Consider the following 15,411-nt stretch of genomic DNA (forward strand, 5'->3'; position numbering starts at 1 on the left):
TGGATACCCTTTGGGAACTCCCCTGGTGAAGTTTAAGAGCACAGACAGAAATTACTGAATGAGGGTGATAGTACAGTAGATAAGGTAGCAGGAGAATTTCCAACAGTGGATCTCAGAATTGTTAGAAAAGTTTAGCGTGGAATGAAGTATCTAGGAGAGAGAACTGATTTTCCTGGTATTCAACGCTTGGTCCAAAGTTTCAGATTGGCAATTAAACACAAACAACTGCTTCGGGAAACCGAGTCAGTTCAGGCCTCTTCTTCTGGTGGTCTTATGTCCTCATGCCAGAGACTCAGGCTTCCTCTAGGGCTGGAATGCTTCTATGATTACATAACCAGGGTTTCTAACAGGCCTTGAGCTCCTCGGATGAAAGCTCAGAGCAGGCAGGGCCAGTCCCCAACACCAAACCATCCATCCTTTCTGCAGTCAGCACAGCCGGCCCACATACTTTGGGCTTTGCTTCCTTTTTCTCCTTTCTCAAGATGCTGCCAAGAATTTACTGTTTGGGGTCTCACCAATTATCCAAACCCCAACTTCTCCAAGCTCTTCTGGCTGCCTATCTCCTGTGTCTCGCCCTCTTGCCTACAGCAGAGAGAATGTCTGTGCGCTTGCTTCTGACAAAGGGCAGAGCCAGGTTGGCTAGACACACTATGAAGCTGACTCCTATCCCCTAATCCCCGATGACTCTAGTCTTTGAAGGCCTGATGCCCGGCAGGGGCTGGGGCTTTCTGGCCTCCTTCCCTAACTCCAAAGGGTGGACTGCTCAGCACTGACAAGTAGAGCAAAGCTTCTTGCTTGGACTGCAAAGGGGGGATTTTGCTATAGTTACCCCACAAACACGAAGTGCCTAAGTGAGGCCCTCTGATCGGGTGACACCAAGATACAGGCCTGCCCAGAAGGCCCTCACCTAATCCTAAGGAAGCTTGCTCTCCAGAGAGATTATAACATAAGGAACCCTTTCATAAACTCAATGACCGTCCCTGAATCTGTGCAAGTCTGGATAAGTGTGAGTTAGCCGAGAAGCTGGGATATCTCAGATAAGAGCCACGACGGCAGAAAGCAGACGGGATGAGAATCATCTGCGGCAGGAGGTCCTCTGGGTCTGTCTGGGTATACGCTGGATTTGCTATGCCAGCCGGGCACTCATCCTACTACTGCCTGTGGAAGGCCAGTCGGGCAAGCAGGAGGTAGAAGGAAGGGCCCACTGAGGACGGAGTTAGAAGGCGGTAGGAGGAGCTCAGCTCAGTCATTCACTCATTATACCCTGTGAAAGCAGTGGCCTGAAAGAGCTGGCTTCTGCTCCTGGCTCTGCCCATAATCGGCTAGGGGATAACTCGCTGGGCTTTTTTATCTATTAGAAGGGGGTTGGAAGGGAACTTCTACCGGCATTGGAGCCTCCACTATATGCCAGGAGGTTAGGTTAGGTTAGGTGCAGGAGACTGGATGGAAAAGAACAGTTCTTACCCTCAAGAAGCTTGCATTCAATGAGACCAAAAAGGCACATGGTAAGCATGTGTATGTCTACATCTCCATGGACATGGACAAGGTATTTCTGGGAGGAAGGTCTCCAGCAGCTAAGGGGGTCGTGGGAAAGGTGGGAGAGCTTGATTTCGGATCAAATTCAGGGATGTAATAAGGCAGGGAGAACTAACTGCATTCCAGTCTAGCAGAAAGCCTTGGAGACGGGAAAGAGCCAAAAGGCCAGGTTGTTTGGAACAGAGCTTAGGAAGGGGGGCCACTGCTCAGATGAGCAAGACACCAGGAGCTAACTGCAATGAAGCCTTACAGAAAATACTACAAATTCTCCTAATGCTAACTTAAACGATGGACTCTGTCTGCTGCTACCCTGACCTCCATTAGCTCAAGCCCAGTTCCTCAGCGTCGCATTTCATAGGGCAAGTGAGACAAGTAAAGAGAAGCATGGCAGGAATGCCCCCCTGCCTGTTTCTTCCCTGTACAAAGAGGGAGGGTCCTTTCCAGTTTTAGTGTTAGTCTGAGAGTTCTTAGGACTCATAAGGCAAGCTCTACAATTAAGGGGTTTAGAGTAACAGTCAGTATTTATAGCATGCTTTAAGGTTTGCAAAATGCTTTACAAATATCTCATTTTATCCTCAGAACCCCAAGGGTAGATATTAGTCTCATTTTACAGCTGATGAAACTGAGGCACTACAAGAGATTGTAAGACTTGCACAGGGTCATATATCTAGGAAACAACCTGAGATCACATAATTTACTAGGAGACACTCTCCTGACTGATTCAAACCAGTGATTTGTTCTAACAGTCCTTAAGGTTAAGTAGGGTACAAAGGGCCTGAATTCTCTCCACCAGTAGAACCCACCCTGCTCAGGTCAGCACCATCTCCCAGATAACTTCTTTGGCCACAACTGCCCTCAGAGTCCATGGTGGACTCCCTCCAGGTCAAAGGGCACCATCACCTTGGCTTAGAAATAAATGGCAATGAGCAAGCAGAGCTGTTTCCCTACAGTCAGCTTATCTAAAAATAAACACATTAAGATAAAAGGGTGTTTGTTTAGAGCTAGATAGATTTGCTGCTCCAAAGTAGCACTCTTTCTAACTACTTTATTAATTAAAAACTCTTGATAGGCACTTGTTGCACACTCAACTCATACCTACTGGATAATAATGCCTGTTTTGGTCTTTTCTGAATATGTAACTGGCATTGATTATTAAACTGGGGTTATCCCAAAGTAACCGTAGGCCAGGCCAAGTCCACAAAGGCAGTTTGGGTTTTCCCCCTTGGCCCATTTCTCAGGGCATTTCTCAGCAATGATTTAGGGTATCTGGTTTTCCACATTTGTAGTCACTCTTCTTAGGCCAAGTCTCTGAACAATGAAATCTGGCTGAGAAACAAAGACCTCCGCCTCATCCCGGAGCTGCTTTAAGAACCCACCTAGTCCATCTGGGATACCCTTGATAAGAGAATCAGTGAAAAGTTTCCTTCTCCTGACTTCCATTAGAGCAGGCTTTTGATTCCAAGCCCTTGGTTTTCTATCAGGATGGTTCTCTAAAGAATTCTTTTCCCTTCCTCTCTTTCAGGGGTTGGTGGAGAAATATAAGTTCATGACTACAAGGGCAATATTTGCAGTGAGTGGATAGGTTGGGTCTCTTGAACAGATGATAACTATGGCATGGAGAAATCAGACTGAGAAGACAAAGACAATCTGTGGGATGCTGGGAGGGCCATTTCTGCCTGCTCTGCACAGGATGAAGGGGAACGGATAATGCCTACACCTGTCCCACCTTCTAATTGTCAATAACTTTTTGTAGCCTTCATTACAAACCCTGAGTCTAGGATTAGCCTGAAATCAGACAGATGAAGCCTCCAAAGAATAATCTAGTTAACTTGCTGCTTTCCTTCAGCCCACCCCACACCTGAATTTCTCTCTCCCACTAACAGCTCTGAGTCTGCTGTCTCATTACTCCTTTGGTCCTGACATTATCTCTTAGTGCCTCTCACAGTCACAGGGCACTAGTGGGCCAGAAAACGTGGTAGGCAACAGTCCAACTTTCCATTTCTTTGATCTAATCTGGGGGCTCTGCACAAGTGAAGCACATGATTCTCTAAAAAGTTATTATTTTCCAGATGCTATATTAACATTGAATATGGCAGATCAAAAAGGAGCTGGTCAAATGCGCTCATCCCCTATCCCTAAAGCTGAATCACAAGTCTTCCCACCGTGGGTCTTTTTTTATGTGTGCCTGAATCAAGAGGCCATGTGGCCTTCCTGCTTGGGGTCAGATTCTCACTCTCCCAGAGTATTCAGCCTTCTTTCACAAAAGGGCAAGAAACAGTCCCAAATACATCGCACAGTCTGCCAGACAATCATTCTGCCAGTGAATTGTTGAAAGAAAGCAAGTATTCAGCTCAGGCTTGTTTTCAGACCCTCCTTAAAAAGCTCTCTCCCTTCCCCTGCCAAAAAGGATTATATGGTATATATAATTAAATACAATAGCTATATTAACCCAGGGTGAGCAGATGCCTTGGACTGAAATCCTCCCAGCTCCAGCTTGCCACTGGCCTGGCCTGACCCTGCTCTGAGCCACTTCCAACATGGCACATATAGCTCAGGGTCAGACACCACGAGCAGTTCCATTGGAGGATTCCAAGCCTGGCAGCTTTAATTACAAACTTTCCTTGGCAGCAGAAGTCAGATTCAGACTCATGCTTATTTCCCCACTCCCAACCCCTTATTTAAACAAGTCCTTTGGTTCCCTGCCATTCAGTAGAGGGTTCAATGTGCTTGCCCCACCCCCATTCTAAACCCCTGCAGAGAATCCTTCAGCAGCACTGCCGAGGTCTAACTGGCATGACCTACTTCCTTTGACAATAAAATCGTTCTTAAGGCTCAGATCCTATGCCCAAAGAGGCTTTCCTGGCCAGAAGACACTAATCTTTCAGTTTCTCCCCACCAATGTGGCTTTGGAATTCTCCTGACTCCTCTGGCTTCATATCCCACTGCCACTGCAGCCCTTCAGCACACCCTCTGCCTCTCACTGGCTATTAGGACTGAGCCTCGTTACCAGCTCCTCCAGGGAGGAGCTTTAGACAGAGATATTCTACAGAAGAGCTGCCTTAGGTCAGGAGTGGCCCGTGTGAGAGGAGGAAGAGTGCAGTTCTCTAGAAAGCCCGGGCGCCCAAGACAGAGCACTCACTTACCGGTACAGGAAGTTGGGCTCAGTCCTCTCTTGGAGCCTTGGAGAAAGCTGATCAGACTAACTAATACAAAGGCAACTACGACTGAGAAGATGGCATCAATATATGCTCGATCATGTAGTGCGATGGGTATATGATTGGATTTTTTTCCATATTAATTGTATCTTATTAAGAAAATTTTCCCATGGTTACATGATTCATGTTCTTTCCCTCCCCTTCCCCCACAACTCCTCCTGTATCTGATGCGCAGTTCCACTGGGTTTTACTTGGGTCATTGATTAAGACCTATTTCTGTATTATTTATATTTCCACTAGGATGTTCATTTAGAGTCTACATCCCCATATGATTGGGGTTTTGATGTTAAAGGATCACTCTACTGTAAATACAAATAACATGTAAATATGTTTATGAATATGAATTATGAATTATATGACTATGGAAAATATTCTAAATAAAAAATTAAAAAGAAAAGAGAAGATGGCCTCAATTCTGAAGCCAACAACAGTTCTGCCACACTACAAGTTGTTCCACGGGAAATATTTGGGAAGAGCCACCTGGCTTCTCAAAATGCCATGAGTAGTTGAGAGATTTTTCTGTTTCTTCAATACTGATGAATACTGTATGATGCTTATTAGAACACTTCATCTCTGAGTTGCAATCTACTCATCTGTGACAACAGTGTCTTCTACATCATAGTTAGGTTATCATAACTCTTTATTTCCCCTTCTATGGAACTTAGGGATGAACTAGATATCTCCAAGGTCTTCTTCAAGACTGTTTAGAATCAGTTGGGGATAGATATTATAATGGTCTTCTTTCATTTGAAAACTTTGAAGCTTTAGATAAAAAGGCACAAATGAGATATAAAACTATATGTTTAAGGAGAGAAAGAACCTTAGAGATGAAATGAAAAATATCATCAGCACAGCTTCTTTTCTCAGTGATGAAAGACCCACATTTGTACAATTCTCACCAAGCATTTCTGGGGGACAGGGCCATGGGTATGAGTTGAAACACTGAGCCCCGAATGGTGGGGACAAAACAGAAGATTGGGCTCATTAATAACTGTGTTTGGATCTCAAAGAGTGCAGGCTTGGAAAAAGAAGCCCTCCCATCTTTAAGATTTATTAGTTCTGTTTAAGGTCCATGGAAATACAAACTTAGGTGGGGTGGGGGTTTGCTAACCCAGAAAGAGAGGGAAGAAGCAAGAAATAAGGAAAAGGCCAATACAAAGAAAAGCTATTCAACTTCACTCACCCACGAAACAAAATGTCATGGGAACCAAAGCTCTCCTTCCACCTCCCCCAGAGGTCAAGACTGGCTAAATTAGTGGAGAAGTAGGTTCAACTTGGCATATGTTTTCCTACCATACTAAGGAATGGTCAGGTTCAGTGAACCCAGGGCCATGGTTGCTCCTCCTGGGATAGGCCCCTTTATCCCAAAATCAAACCAGGACTGAACAACACATACACAAAAATCCAAACCAACTACCCAAACTCCTCCTCCTCTGCATGGGAATAGAATTCCTCATAATGTAAGAGATCCAGAACAAAAGCCCTTCCTCTACCCACCTCTTGTCCCCGAAATCAGTAGCCCTGGATATTAACCAAAGAAATGCTAGCTTAAAAAAGGCCCAGCTGATGGGGGGGGGGGGAGGGAAGGGGAGGAGAGAGAGCTGGCAGCTGGGTAGCTCAGTGGATTGACAGCCAGGCCTAGAGATGGATGGTCCTAGGTTCAAATCCAGCCTTAGACACTTTTCCAGCTGTGTGACCCTAGGCAAGTCACTTGACCCCCATTGCCTAGCCCTTACTACTCTTCTGCCTTGGAACCAATACACAGTATTGATTCCAAGATGGAAGGTAAGGCTTTAAAAAAAAAAAAAAGGCCCAGCTGGTACACTACCACAGGGCAGTAGAAGGAGGACATCCATACAGGTGCTTTTTACTGCAAAGAATCAGGGGTAAACTCTAGGAAATATCAGCTAGGACCTAACAGAAGAGGTCCAAGAAAAGGAAACAGTTTATAGACATCTTGCATTCATTTAAAATGCAAGTGGAAATGTTGCCATAACATTTTAAATCATTTTCTTCACTAATTATAAAAAGTCAGTATGCATAGAGTAGTATTACTAAGTATAATGGATCATACTTTCACAGAAGTGAATGAGAACTTTAGGAGATCACTTCATTTAAAATTTTAAAATTTATTTTATTTTTTTAACCCTTACCTTTTACCTCAGAATTGAAGAAGAACAAAAGAAGAAGAACAGTAAAGGCTAGGCAATTGGGGTTAAGTGACTTGCACACAATGACTGCATTCAGATTTGAAACCAGGACCTCCTATCTCCAGGTCTGACTCTTTATCTTTAGGAATAAAATTCTTTTTTTTTTCCTGGCATACATCTGATCCACTAAACCACCTAGCTGCCCCAAGAGGAAACTGGCTTTCAAAGAGCTGGCTGAGGTCAGATACTTTGGCTAGTTACATGCTATGAAGACAAGCATGAAGATAGTCCCTTAGAATATAATCTAGCCAAATAATCAAGGGTTCTCCATAATTGCCTCTCTCTCTAAACTGAAATCCCTGTTCTAGGCAAACTAGTTTATTCTTCATTCAAAAGAAGAATTCAACAAAATTAAATAAAAGGTCTCTGGGAGTAGGAAAAGGAATAGGGACTTTTTGTTGCTATTTTTTATTTTTGGTAACTATTTAATATAGAATTTCACAAACAGAAGAATAGTTTTGTTCTAAAAATCAAAAACAAACCTAGACTGAACAACTGGGTCCCTTTCTTAATTGGGAGACTCTTGGTCACAACTTTGTTTGATCCTACTAAGAGGCCTGGCTCTGGGCCATGGTTGTAGACTTTCTGGTGCAATGGAACTTGTGCCTACTTAAGGTTCAGGCCCAGAGCTGTCTATTAATGCTGTAGGGCAATTCTTTTACGCAGAAGGGGTAGTTAACAAATTGCATTGGATCAAAATGCAACAAACACATTTAGTTCACTTTGCTGGGGGGTGGATTTTGAATGCTCTAGCTGGTTATCAACACAATGATCAAATTAGACTGGCATAAGAATTCAGCTTGTGAAGGAGAAATGAGTTCAGTGAGCAATATGGAAAGTGCACAAAATGCAAAGAATGGAGAAAAGGAAACGAAATTTTTTAAAATGTCCTCTCAAACTAAGGACATTCATCTAGGGCAAAGAGAAGGGATTTCAGAAATACTTCAAGGAGGAATTCTATAGAAACAGCAATTTTTCTGAAAGGTCGGACAAGGATTAACATGGAGGAGGAAGGGAGGGTGACAGTTTTTTCTACCAAAAAATTATGGATTCAAATTGAATAAAGTTCTCTTCCATCAAATTTTTTTCCTGATATATATCTGATCCTAACAATGACTAGTGGACAAGGGATCAGTGCGAAGTGGCATCATATATATGGTTCTTGGGACCAACATTTCCAGAAGTACAGACAGTTGGGTTAGACCAATGGACTTTTCTTCAAAGTAAGAAGTGCATTCCAGATAGTATTTGCCAATGATGTCATCAAACAAAGGCAGCAAAGCATGGTGCATCTGGAGAGAAGATGAGTCTGAAACTTAGACTAGGTATATGACCCCTTGGACCTCAGGCTCCTTCTCCAACAGAAAGAAGAGCCAGAACACAGAGCTCTCTACATTTATGACAACGGTCATATCAAATGATGACCTCTGCTGAAGAATTCCTTCATTGGCTCTCTGCTCCTGGGCAATCCTTACTCCCCAAGGCCCACAGTCAGCCCTTAGCAGCCCCAACATTTCCAGGAGTTCAAATAAGTGCTGTTGCTCTCACTAGCTGTGACCACTCACAACATCAAGAATAATGATTCAAGGTTTAGACTCAGATGACCTCTAACGTCCCTTTCTTAGGATCCTGTGTTATGGGGAAACACCCTCCCTGCCTCACAGGGCATGTCTGGATGAAAGTGCTTTCTAAACTTCAAAGTGTAAATAATTTAAAGCTTAAATTAAAGGAGAATTTTTATCAGCTCTGTGACTTGGAGGAAGCCACCCATCCATAAAATGGAAGTTTTGAACCAGGTGACAAAGTGTTTTGCCACAGTGTCTTTCCTTCTTAATCCTTACCTGGATCCCACTCATCTAGCAAAGATGGACTCAGATCTTACTCTTCCAGAAAGCCCTCTTATGCCTAGCCTAAGTGCCTTGCCCTCTTCTGAATTACCAGAGGGTTTTTCACACACACACACACCCCCCCCCCCCTCTTGGCGCTTAGCACAGACTGTCAATGTTTGGGGAATCTCATTTGTGTATACCTGGCCTCCCCAGCTGAGACTGCAGGACTGGAATGTCCATCTTTAATCGACCACATCAATCCGTCTGGCATCAAGATCCTTCTACAATCTGGCTCCAATTTAGGTTTCCATTCTCATTTTGTACCATTGCCTTTTGGGCACTGAGGTCCCACCTCCTCCATGAAGCCCCTCCTCTCCAATCCCAAAGCTAGAGCACTGTCTGGAAAGCCAATCCCTGCCACCAAGTCTGCTCAGCCTTATCTGTGTACAAGTTGTATTCTTCTTTAGTGGTTAGCAACTTGAGAGCACAAAGCACATCATCTTTATTACCACCACCCGCCAAAAAAAACCCTGAGAATGTGGCCATACACAGTTTGACATCAACAAAATGGAAATAGGTCTTGATGAAGGACACATGTAAAAGCCAGTGGAAGTGTGTGAACTCCATGAATCTGGAGCTCAGTACAAGCTGGACCACTAGACTTTTCACTTCATGACCTGAACCCAAGAGACATGGTGTCTATAAAGAACTTGCGCATCGGCTATGGGACGGGGTGGGGAAGGAAAGAACATGACTCTTGTAACCAAGGGAAAATATTCTAAATAGATTAAAGAAAATTTATTTTTATATATATATATATATATACACACACACACACACACACACATATATGTTTGAATCCTAATTATAACCATATTCATGTCCCTATATATACCTAGGGCTGCTCTGGAAGAAACCAGAATAAGGGAAGAAGTGCCCCATGGAGGCAACATCATGGTATTCCTTTTTTAAGAGGGGCTGTGAATCCCATCTGCCCTATGGGATGGCTCTTAGGGAGGGGTACATAGAATACTGTAGTGATAGAAAACCAGAAAATAGCAACTAGTCTTTTTAAAAATCAATTAAAGGCTGTCCTTACCCTTCCCAATTTGAATGAAGCCAAGTAGAATGATCAAGGCCAAAGCCAGCAACTTTGCTGCAGCAAATGCATCCTGGACCCGCGTGGCAGCTTTCACACTGTAACAGTTCACTGCTGTGAGTAACACTGGGGAGGGAGAGGACATGAATAAAAAAGGTTAGTTTCCATCACAGCAACAACAGAGTCTTTGGCATAAAAGAACGCACCCTGTAAAACCAGCCGGTACCTGGCCGTGCCCACAACCCTCTCCAGGACAGCCGGTTTACCCTCTTCTTGCCTTATTCTTCGTTTCCATCCCTGCAGCCACCATCCCTCTGAGCTGCTCCCAGCCGGGCATCATCAGCCAGCGCACAGCTATCACTACTCTAGCAATACTCAAGACCAGAGGGCTACATAAAGCAAGCTCAGTGTGCACTGGGGCTACGAGGAAAAGAGGAAGTCCCAAGTGAGTAGTGCTGCTTGGCATAGTTGGGCTCATGACAACCAACAAGGCAAGAAGGCCAAGTTGTTCAACCTCAAAGATTAATCATCTTTGGACAGAAAAGGTCACAGCCCAAATGGATACTTGGGAACTGAAATCCAAGATAAATGAGGAGATAGTAAAAGAACATAACATGCTGCCCAGGCCCTGATGAACCCTAAGAGTACTGAAAGAACCATTTGGCTATAGTCGCTCAGGCTCTGCCAGTGAGTAACCTCAGGGAGGTCAGAGAGAACTGGACAGGTTCTATGGGATTAGAAAGGAGAAATGCCCCAACTGATAGAAAAAGGAAGAGAAGGGCACCTGCCAACTCCACTGGTCAATGAACTTGGCTTCAATGGCCAGCAAAATTCTAGAACTGTTGAAAACAAGAGTTAGCAAACATTCAGTAAAAGGAGTGACCCCAATGAGCCACCATGGTTTTATCAAGAACCTATTGTGGCAAACTAACTTTACTCTCCCTTCTTAGACATTCAAATAAATATGAGCACAGATCATTAGTAAATCTGAAGTTGGGAAAGAGAGTTATGAGTCTGAATCCAAAAAGGCTTTGTCCCATTGCAGCAATTAAGCTGAATTTAATAGGAAATTAAAATAGGACAAATATAACATTTTTTTTAAAATCTTGGGTTCAAAAAAAGTCCAAAATAAGGGAGTTATAGGCAGAAAGTCTGAGAAATGTTTGAGTGTTTTAGTGGACTGCAAGCTTAATGAGTATGATATAGCAGACCAAAAAAAAGCTTTTACTTCCCCTTTTTCTTTTGTTCTTTTTAAAGAACATTCTTTTGGATGAGGAGGAGAGGGTGAGTGGTATAAAGTAAACAATTTTTTTTTCTTCTAAACTGACTTGACTCTGCTATCCTCTCAAGTTGTAATCTATTATTTCTCCTCTCTCTCTCACTTGGCTATACAAAGATAAAATCAGACTTCCCACTGAATCATTCCACTAAAACTGTTCTCTCCAAAATGACTGTCTCAACTCCCAAACACAATGGCCTTTTCTCAATTGGGCTTCTCAACTGTTGAAAGAACTAAACATTCCATCTTCCACCTCCAGGAGTTTGCATAGAGACCCCTTATTCCACCCCATATCCCTAAAATACATTCTTCATCTCTGCCTTAAAAATCTTCCCCTGATGACAACATCTCTTCTAAGATACCTACCTTCTCCTCCCTCCAATTTCATGACACTGATTTCTCTTGGCTCTCTCCTACTTGTATGAAAAATCTCCATTGATGGATCACTAATCTCTAACCAGAAGTATACCAGAATGAAGCTCTGGGCCCTCCTGTCCTTACAGGTTCAACTCATCTTGATGCAGACAACTCAAATCTATACATCCAGCCCTTATCTCTCCTGATTTCCAGTCCAGTATCACTAACTTCCTACTGGACATCACCACCTGGATGTTTCATAGCTAGAATACAGAATGCCCCAAATAGAACCCACCTTTCCTCAAAAACCTGCCCTCCAGCTGGGCATTACCATTTTCTTCCCAGATCCGATCCTTCCCTTTCCCTCTCATATCTAATTGTCTGCCATTCTGTCCTTTAGATTCTATTTCCAAAATATCCATATTCCTCTCTCCACTCCAAGAACTCTACAGCACTTCAAACCCTCATCACTTTGCACTTGTACTACTAACAACAGCCTCCTAACAGGTCTTGCTGTTTCCAATTTGTCCCTTCTGCAACCCAGCCTTACCCACTAAGTTTCCCAAGGTACAGACAGTTCTGACCATGTCTCCCTATTCAAAAGCCCTCAGTGGCTTTTCTACTGCTCTGGAGTAAAATCCAAATTTCTCTGCCAGGGTCAACCTACATTCCCAGATTTATTCCATATCTCTACATTCCAGTCAAACCAGGCTACTAGTTGTTGGAAGAACTAAACATTCCATCTTCCACCTCCAGGAGTTGCAGAGTCCCCTTAACCCCTTGTTCTTCTCCATATGCCTAAAATGCACTCTTCATCTCTGCCTCAAAAATTCTATTGTCTGATCCTCAGCTCAGGTGCCAAGTTCTGCAATGTCTCCCCCCCCTGCCCACTTCTGCCCAGAAATGGGTGTTCGGTCTCTTCCAGATATCTTTATGTAGCCTTCTAAGGCCAAAGATTATTTCTGGTTTATTTCTTTTTCCCCAGTACATAGAAGTGCCTTGTCACACACACGGTGAATAGTTTATGGTTCTTTAGCTTAAGTCTCACAGGGAGTAGTGGATCAGTCTTTGTTACACAGTTTGCCCAATACAAAACTCCCTTTCTTCTGAATGTGCCTTTGAGAAGTCAGGACCCCAATTCAGGTTTTCTCCTTCCAAATCCAATGCTCTTCCCACCATGCCACATGGCCTCCCTTCAAACTAGTATACACAGTATGTGACCCTTCTGCCCATGTCAGAATGTGATTTGCAGAACACAAGGTCTCCAGTCACCTCCTCCCATGAGAGGTGTTAATGAGAAGAAAAGGGGAAAAAAGAATCCACCAGTTAAATTGTTTCAAAGTGTAAAAGATCTGAGTTCCATCTCCTCTGTACCAGGAGGCAAGGCTCTCCTGCCAGGGCAATCTACCCATGCTATTTCTCCCCACACTTCATGGGCTCTCCTCCATTCATTCACAGTGTCTGGGTCATGCTGGATGTAATGAAGTGCTGTGCCTCCAGATGTTCCTGTGGTTCAGTATACAGAGAGGCCAATCAAGAACTTCAACAGGTTTCTCAGGAAATAAAGCTTTCACACTTGGGAGGAAGCCAACAAACCCAAGCCAATTTCTGCTCCGCTTTGCTGTTATAACTAGGAATAGAGAGTAAAGAGGAAGCCAGGGGACATTTTTCTCAAAATACCCTCTCTGGTGCTGCTTCTCTAGAATGCTTTGCTCAAGATCCCAAGCGGCTTTTCTTTTGAGGAGTGTGGAGTTAAATCTTTGTGTTCGCTTACATCATCTCCTCTCATCAGTAAGGGGGACAAGGTCAGCAGCATTTCCAGACACAAAGGCTGTGAGGAAATGAAATGAGATTCTTCCTCCAGAATGAGGATGTGTGTTTGGGGTGGGCTCCCCTAGAGACTGTCTCAAACTTCCCCAGCTGGGTATTCTGCTCAGCGAAAGTCACACAGTGAGACTCAGATGGCAAGACAGCAGGAATATTGCATCATGCATTCACACTGTCTCTATAGTAAGTTATGTCTGTATCCCCTACAGGTCCCAGCATTCAGTGCAACTACAGGTCCCAGCATTCAGTGCACCGGCACAACAGATCAAACATGGGCTGCTCTTTGAGGATTTCCCAAGCTGGTACCTCCAGATAAAATGTAAGTACAGACTGATGGCTGAAACACAAGATTAAAAAAGGGAGTCATCCTAGACACAGAATCAACACTATGAATACATTGGACTGTGCTGCCTCCCTGTTTCCACTCCCCCACCCCAATTTTATAATCTTTTAAAAAAATAAAAATAGAAAACTCCTTATTCACATCCTGTTTCATGAAGATAGAAAGTGCCTCAGTTTCATCTAACAAGGATCATCCTTGATAGCAAAGGGCTATCAAACCCAGGCAGGAACTGAGCCCAAGAGTATATTTTGCTCAATCATCCTTAAAATAAGCATTAAGCCATCATATCAAAGTTCTGTCTGCCTGATCTCTAAGAGTCATTCTGGAAAAGGCCCTTGACAAAGTGGACACTACATTCTTCTCATTTAAAAAAAAAAGAAGATGCCCAGAAGTTGCCCTGACATAATGATCCTGGCTATCACAGTAAATGCCCATTGGGTCCTTCCCATCCCAGATCTACCAAAAAGCATTTCTTCCAAGTTATGATTCTTGGACTCTCCTAAGCAGTTCTGTAATTTCATTAGATGTAAAATTAAAACAGAATCAAGAACAATTCCATGCCAGATGATCAAAAACTCCATTTTCCAAAAACTTCACTCTTCTCGGGTCCAGAAATGCCTAACTGAGGCCCTAATCCTGGGTCCTCCTTGGCCACATGCTTTCTTGTTTCTGCCCCAGAGAATCAAACCACCAAGGATAGAAACATTTCCTTTGTGATGTATCAATTTATTTGTATTTCACTTGTTGGAATGAATGATCACACACACACACACACACACACACACACACACACACACACACACACACACAGAGTTTAGGTGCTGACTAAATACCAGGCACTATATAAGTAGAAAATCTGGCAGTCCCTGCCCTCAAGGAGCTTACATTCTAAGTGGGGAAAACAACACATAAGGGAGTAGTGTCCAGGGAGGGGGATGTTTTCGTCTGAGAAATGATGGGGTTGAAGTATGAAGTCACTGATATGTCCAACAGATGATGATAAGATGGCAAGGGTGGAGCACAAAGCAGAGCTGGGCCAGCTGGATATATCCCCATGAACTCATCCTAACTCCCCAATGAGCACTGGTTTGAAATTCGTGGGAAATTCTGAGTCAGAAACAATGAAGGTATGAGACTAGCTACTATGAGCTCCCCATTCCTTGTGTGTGGGAGTGTGTGGGAGTGTGTGGGAGACTAAGACCCCAAAGGTCAAGCCATAAAAGCCTTGCTTCAACTCAGACATGGTGCTCTTTTCTTTACTCCACTCTGACCTCACTGAAAAAGGAGAGCCTGAGATGGTAGAGGAATGCCCAGCACAGAAAGTGCACAATTGGATTAAATTCTCTAATCTTTCTGATGCCCTGCCCAAAGCTGCTATTTCAGGAAGGGAGAGACTCACCCCAAAGGGTTTCCCAATGCCTGAAGTGGTAGAAAAAATAGTCTAGGGCAGGGACGATCACTATGTTGTTGACATACCACTTCACCACCTTCCAGTTTCTGCCTCCCCAACTGGAGGGTACCTAAATTTTTAGCTGTACTCCCTAGCACAGCTGTGAATAAATGAAGGGGGGAGGGAGGAAAGGAAAGTTTTTAACTCTTTCCTAATCCATAAGAAGTCCCACTTAGAATCAAGCTGGAACAGACCTCCATGTCCCTTTCCCTCAACTGATAAAATAAACTTACAGTTTATGAAGATAACGAAGACTAATTGAGAAA

General features: G+C 43.6%; 1 protein-coding gene across 1 annotated transcript in view; it reads right to left on the reverse strand.

Moving 5' to 3' along the window:
* The window catches only part of SLC7A5 (solute carrier family 7 member 5), a 48,677-nt gene that overhangs the window by 12,161 nt on the left and 21,105 nt on the right, over positions 1-15,411 (reverse strand). Inside the window, exon 2 of the mRNA XM_007477274.3 lies at positions 9,890-10,015. Within this exon, the coding sequence (XP_007477336.1) occupies positions 9,890-10,015 (126 nt within the window). The remainder of the gene's footprint in view (positions 1-9,889; positions 10,016-15,411) is intronic.

This window comes from Monodelphis domestica, chromosome 1 (assembly GCF_027887165.1).
Source record: "Monodelphis domestica isolate mMonDom1 chromosome 1, mMonDom1.pri, whole genome shotgun sequence".
NCBI lineage: Eukaryota > Metazoa > Chordata > Mammalia > Didelphimorphia > Didelphidae > Monodelphis > Monodelphis domestica.